The sequence below is a fragment of the Ostrea edulis genome, chromosome 6 (assembly GCF_947568905.1).
Source record: "Ostrea edulis chromosome 6, xbOstEdul1.1, whole genome shotgun sequence".
Classification (NCBI taxonomy): Eukaryota; Metazoa; Mollusca; class Bivalvia; order Ostreida; family Ostreidae; genus Ostrea; species Ostrea edulis.
This window is the reverse complement of record NC_079169.1, coordinates 74,769,360-74,775,831: the sequence shown is the minus strand read 5'-3', so window position 1 is coordinate 74,775,831 and position 6,472 is coordinate 74,769,360. Positions and strand designations below refer to the sequence as shown.

The 6,472-nt window shown below is 41.1% G+C and overlaps 1 protein-coding gene across 1 annotated transcript; it reads left to right on the top strand.

Annotated features, from left to right (window-relative positions):
- Positions 1-351: 351 nt before the first annotated feature.
- LOC125647351 (uncharacterized) lies at positions 352-5,874 on the top strand. Its single transcript, XM_056141999.1, has one exon. It carries the CDS (start codon positions 352-354, stop codon positions 5,872-5,874), a length of 5,523 nt encoding a protein of 1,840 aa, XP_055997974.1.
- Positions 5,875-6,472: the final 598 nt, after the last annotated feature.

Genomic DNA, 6,472 nt, shown 5'->3' with positions numbered 1-6,472 from the left:
AATAACGATAACTCTTCACACTCCCCGTCTGATATCGGGAGATATCACTATATGTCTCTTGTAAAGAATTTCAATAATTCAAATGAAATACATATGCAAATCAAATTGTCATGATGTTCACACGGGTAACAAAAGAACCAGTTCTTTAACAGGACGAGTATAATACACAGCTTGTCCATCTCGAATCACACGTAGCTCCACGGTACGTACTTTCTTGTCTGAATGGCTAGGAAATGTACGTTCAACTACAGCCATTTTCCAGTCGCAACGATGAGCACCGTCCTATTGTGTCTTTGGTTAAACTATCTGCAAAAGTAATGGCAGAATAGTAAAAGAAGTGTTCCTATCAAGATGTCTGACGCAGAAGACCGGCTAAGCAGAATAAGAACTCTAACAAAGAAAGGACGAGAATTTTTCTACAGTAAACTAGAGTCTTACCTTAGGGATGTCGATAAGTCCTGGAAGGAGTTTGAAGACATTTTAGTGAATTTCGATGAATCTTCCACAGACATTAAATACCTCCGAAAAATTGAGACAGATCTAGGGAAGGCAAAAAAGCATTATGTCATGGATACAGATGTACTGTTTTCCTTTTTTAATCGTTCTCACACGGAAGAGAGTGAAGTGGAAATGGAGAAACATTTAGTGAAAAATGAAAGATGTCATACAATGATGGATAATTTCAGGGAAAAGATTAAAAATCTACTTCTTGATGCGGCTGAAATACTTTCCGAAAGATATGAAACTAGATCCGAAGCTACCATTTCTAGCCGACACAGCAGTATAAAATCAGAATTGAGGAAAAAACGCATGCAAGCCAAAGCTCAACAGACACGACTCGCCTTTGCCGAAAAACAAACAGAACTACAAAAGGAAAAGAATTTACTTGAAGCAAAATTAGATCTTCTTGAGCAACAAAAGGAAGTAGCTACCTTGGAGGCGGAGATCCGGATGCTAGAAGATAATGATTCGTCGCGTGGGCTAGAATACTTTCCATCGAGATATACAGAACTAATGGTGTCTTCAAAAGAGAAATTTACAGCTGACTTTGTGAATGGACAAACACGTTTCAGTGATATTGAAAGTAAAGAAGAAAAGAAAATTGACATTCATGATAACATCCTATCACCACCTAGACGTGAACCGTTGAATCCGTATGCATCCGAATTCAGACCATGTTCACACTCTGGAGTCGCCACAGACTTAACGCAATTTCTTCTGAAGAAAGATCTTCTTCTTTCCCGTTTTAGTTCCTTCAACGATCGACCAGAAACATACGAAACCTGGAAAGCTACCTTTAAAAACATCACTAAAGAGCTGAATGTGACGCCATTTGAGGAAATGGATTTATTGGTGAAATGGTTGAGACCCGAATCACGAAAGTTTGCCAGCAGTATGAGAGCTTCAAATATCAACAACCCATTCACAGGATTACGTCGCATATGGGATCGCCTTGAAGAGAGATATGGCAGACCCGAAATGATAGAAACTGCCTTGAAGCAAAAACTGGATAGTTTCCCCAAAATTTCATCCAAAGAGCCAAAGAAACTGTACGATCTCTTAGACATTCTTACAGAAATTGAGTCTGTCAAAGAAAATCCGACATATGCCATTCTTCTCTCATATTTCGACTCATCGTCTGGAGTTATTCCCATCATCAATAAGCTCCCTCATGGACTGCAAGAGAAATGGGTTTCCCAAGCTGCCAGATACAAGAAACAGTTTAATGTTCCTTTTCCACCTTTTGGATTCTTAGTCAACTTCATCCGAGAGCTCAGCACGATGAAAAATGATCCAGCTCTTCAATATGAATGTTCAGAATCATCTTCTACATCGAAAAAACGACAACAAGAAAGTAAAGGAACTACAGGATCTCTTTCTGTTCATAGCCGTAAAACGGAGTTAGCAGGGGAAGACGAAGAAAACAAAACTAACACTAATTCAAGATGTCCAATACACAAAGCGGATCATACATTGCATGCATGCAGAGCTTTCCGTGCGAAACCGCTCCAAGAACGAAAGGATATTCTTCGTGAGCATGGATTTTGTTACAAGTGCTGTATGTCCAAGCACCTTTCTAGAAATTGTAAGGCGACCATTAAATGTGATATATGTGGAAATAAGCGTCATGCGACAGCGATGTACCCCGATCAAGGGCCCAGCAATGTGACAGCCAGCGTCAGCACAGTTGCAGATGGCGGGGAGAGGAAATTACCAACAAAATCAACAGTGGATAGTAAATGTACTGAACTCTGTGAACAAACGCTCTGTGGACGCTCTTGTGCAAAAGTTGTTCCCGTACGAGTGTATCCTTTAGGAAATAAAGATAGCGCTGTCCGGATGTATGCCATTATAGACGAACAGAGCAATAGAACACTAGCCAGATCAGAATTCTTCAATCTTTTCGACACGCACAATGAAACTCAAACGTACACTTTGTTCTCATGCAGCGGACGTTCTATCTGTAGTGGAAGAAGAGCATGTGGTTTTGTTATCGAATCTATTGATGGCAGCTATCAGCTAAACCTTCCAACTGTCATAGAATGCGATGATATACCGAACAACAGACAGGAAATTCCAACACCAGAAGTGGCAAATGCATATCCTCATTTGTCAGAAATTGCTAGTGAACTACACCCTCTTGAGATCGATATGGAAATTATTCTCTTAATTGGACGTGATCTTGGAGATGCGCACCATATTATTGAGCAAAGAATAGGCCCATCACAGTCACCATATGCGCAGAAACTTGGTCTTGGATGGGTTGTCATCGGAGAGGTGTGTCTAGGCAGAACTCACAGACCAGAGATTGTTATCGCAAACAAAGTAACTATTTTACCAAACGGTAGAACTACTGTATGTGATCCGTGTACAAGTAACATCGCTGTTAAGGAAATACCATGCATTCCTGAAACAGATCTTATTGGAGACTCTGTATTTCATACAACTGAATACGATGACCAACCTGGACTATCCATAGATGATAGATTGTTTTTGTCTAGGATGGATCGAGAACTCTATCGAAATGACAGTGGACAATGGGTTGCACCGTTACCATTTAAGGAACCAAGACGGAGACTCCCAGATAACAGGCAACTAGCTGTTAAAAGAGCTCATATTTTGGACGTGAATCTAAAGAGAAACCCAGAAAAATGTCTGCATGCCACCACATTTATGCAGCAGATAATTGATTCTGGTCATGCTGAACGTGCACCACCAGTCAATGAAAGGGAGGAGTTCTGGTACTTACCTATTTTCAGTGTGTACCATTCCAAAAAGCCAAATCAGATCAGAATGGTTTTTGACTCGTCCGCGCAGTTTAATGGTGTTTCATTGAACAATGTCTTGCTCTCTGGACCCGATCTTACAAATAGCTTACTTGGAGTGTTGATGCGATTTAGAGTTGAAAAAATAGGCATCATGGCGGACATCCAGCAGATGTTCCATTGCTTCAAAGTAAAGGAAGACCATAGGAACTACTTACGATTTCTGTGGTATGAAGATAACAACCCTCAAAAAGAGTTAGTGGACTACAGGATGTGCGTTCATGTGTTTGGTAACAGTCCCTCACCTGCTGTTGCCACATATGGCTTGCGAAGAACAGCACAAAATGCGGAAACTACATTTGGACATGATGTTCGTAGCTTTGTAGAGCATAACTTCTACGTGGATGATGGCCTTGTCTCCCTACCATCAGTCAAACAAGCAGTGAGTTTGATGATGAGGACACAACAAGCCTTGATTCAAGAAGGTGGACTACGATTACACAAAATTGTATCAAACAACGGCGACGTAATGAACAGTTTCCCTTCAGAAGACCTTGCAAAAGATCTAATGTCTTTAGATCTCACAACAGATGTGCTCCCTATCCAGCGAAGTTTGGGGATGAGTTGGGATTTAAAATCCGATTCGTTTACATTCAGAATCTCAGCTGAAGAAAAATCATGTATACGTCGTGGGTTACTTTCAACCTTGAATAGCTTCTACGATCCTTTAGGATTTTTAGCTCCTGTTCTTATCAAAGGCAAGTTGCTTTTGAGAAAACTGAATGCTGAAACAACAGATTGGGACCAGGTTTTACCCAAAGAATATGAAAAACAATGGACGGATTGGAAAGAACAGATGCAAAGCCTTGAGACTTTGTATATTCCTCGACAATATACTACTTTGTCGTTAACCTGTTCCATCAGACGAGAAGTGCATCTTTTTACTGATGCTTCTGGGGAAGCGATTGCTGCAGTTGCCTATATCAAATTAACGGACGCCGATGGCAACCAACAACAAGGATTCTTACTTGGAAAGGCTAAAGTTGCTCCTAAGAGTGCTGTGACAATACCACGCTTAGAATTATGTGCAGCAGTTCTTGGCATTGAAATCGCCAATATCATAAAGAAACAAATGAGTATCCCAACAGAAGAATTTCACTTCCATACATATAGCAAAGTGGCACTCGGCTACATCTGTAACAACACTAGACGGTTTTACACTTACGTAAGCAACAGAGTGGAAAAAATTCGTAAAACTTCTGTTCCAGAACAATGGAATTATGTTCTATCTGAATATAACCCAGCTGATGAAGCAACCAGGTCATCATCAAACAGAATTCTGACAGACACCACATGGCTCAAAGGACCAACCCGCTGGTTTACCAAACGTTTAGATCCAGATGATACGGAATATTCTGAACCAGAGAACCTTGGTCCAAATTATAAACTTGTGAATTCAAAGTTGGATAAAGAAATTAGACCAGTGATATCAGTCATCAAATCATGCGTAGATCTGACAACTTTTGTATCTGGATTCAAAAATTACTCAACTTGGAAAGGCTTGGTTGGAGGAATAGCTCATCTGAAACACATCGTCAGAAGCTGGAGTGGGCAACCGCCATGTAAAGGCTGGCATGCTTGTTCTAAAGCTAAAGATATACATCTTCTACAGGAAGCTGAAAAAGTGATCACCAGGGAAGTCCAGAAGGAAAGTTTTGCTGAAGAGATTGAACAATTGCAAACAGGACAACCAATCAAAAAAGGGAGTACCATATTGAAACTCAATCCTTTCATCGATTCGGATGGTATCTTGCGTGTTGGAGGCAGGCTCAACAAGGCTTCCCTTGATGTTACAGCAAAGAATCCAATCATCATATCGGGTAAACATCACATTGCAAAATTGATTATACGACACTACCATGACCTCATGAAACATCAAGGACGTCATTACACAGAGGGGGCGGTACGAGCTGCAGGTTTTTGGATAATTGGTGGGAAGCGCCAAGTGTCATCCATCATTTTTCACTGTGTGACCTGTAGAAAGCTGAGACGGTGTGTAGAGCATCAGATAATGGCAGATTTGCCAAAGGACCGTTTAACACCAGGTCCTCCATTTTCAAGCGTTGGTGTTGACACATTTGGACCATGGCAAATAGTCACCCGTCGCACCAGAGGAGGTCAAGCCCATGGAAAACGTTGGGCAATTATGTTTTCATGCCTTACGTCTCGTGCTGTACACATGGAAGTGATCGAAGATATGACCTCATCTTCATTCATCAACGCTTTAAGGAGGTTCATTGCCATCAGAGGACATGTAAAGGAATTTCGATCCGATCGTGGGACAAATTTTATCGGATCAACAGACCACCTAGGGGTAGATGTCATCAACATTGAAGATGGACCTATCAAGAGATTTCTCCTCGATCAAAGATCAATATGGATCTTCAATCCACCTCATGCTTCGCATATGGGCGGAGCATGGGAACGCATGATAGGCCTGACTCGACGCATACTGGATACCATGTCGATGGACAAAGCAGTCAAGGCATTAACCCATCAAATACTCACCACCTTTCTTGCAGAGGCTAGTGCAATCATCAACTCGTGACCACTGGTACCTACCTCATCAGATCCTGAATACCCTCTGATCCTTACACCCTATACACTTCTTACCCTGAAAACAGACAAGGGAGGGGAACCTCTTGGACCTTTCAGTGAAAAAGATGCATACGCGGCCCAGTGGAAAAGAGCTCAACATTTAGCTTATATATTTTGGCAACGTTGGAGAAAAGAATATCTCGTAACCCTACAAAATCGGAAACGATGGCCAACAAACCAGAGAAACATAACTGTTGGTGATGTTGTTCTTCTGAAAGATGACGGTGCTCATCGTTGCGACTGGAAAATGGCTGTAGTTGAACGTACATTTCCTAGCCATTCAGACAAGAAAGTACGTACCGTGGAGCTACGTGTGATTCGAGATGGACAAGCTGTGTATTATACTCGTCCTGTTAAAGAACTGGTTCTTTTGTTACCCGTGTGAACATCATGACATTTTGATTTGCATATGTATTTCATTTGAATTATTGAAATTCTTTACAAGAGACATATAGTGATATCTCCCGATATCAGACGGGGAGTGTGAAGAGTTATCGTTATTTGTTAAAATAGTTCCTCTTTTTTATATTGAATTATCTTTCTTTACG

What these genes read in the sequence shown, in the direction of transcription:
- LOC125647351 (XM_056141999.1), top strand. Translation starts at nt 352, where the DNA reads ATGTCTGACGCAGAAGACCGGCTAAGCAGAATAAGAACTCTAACAAAG.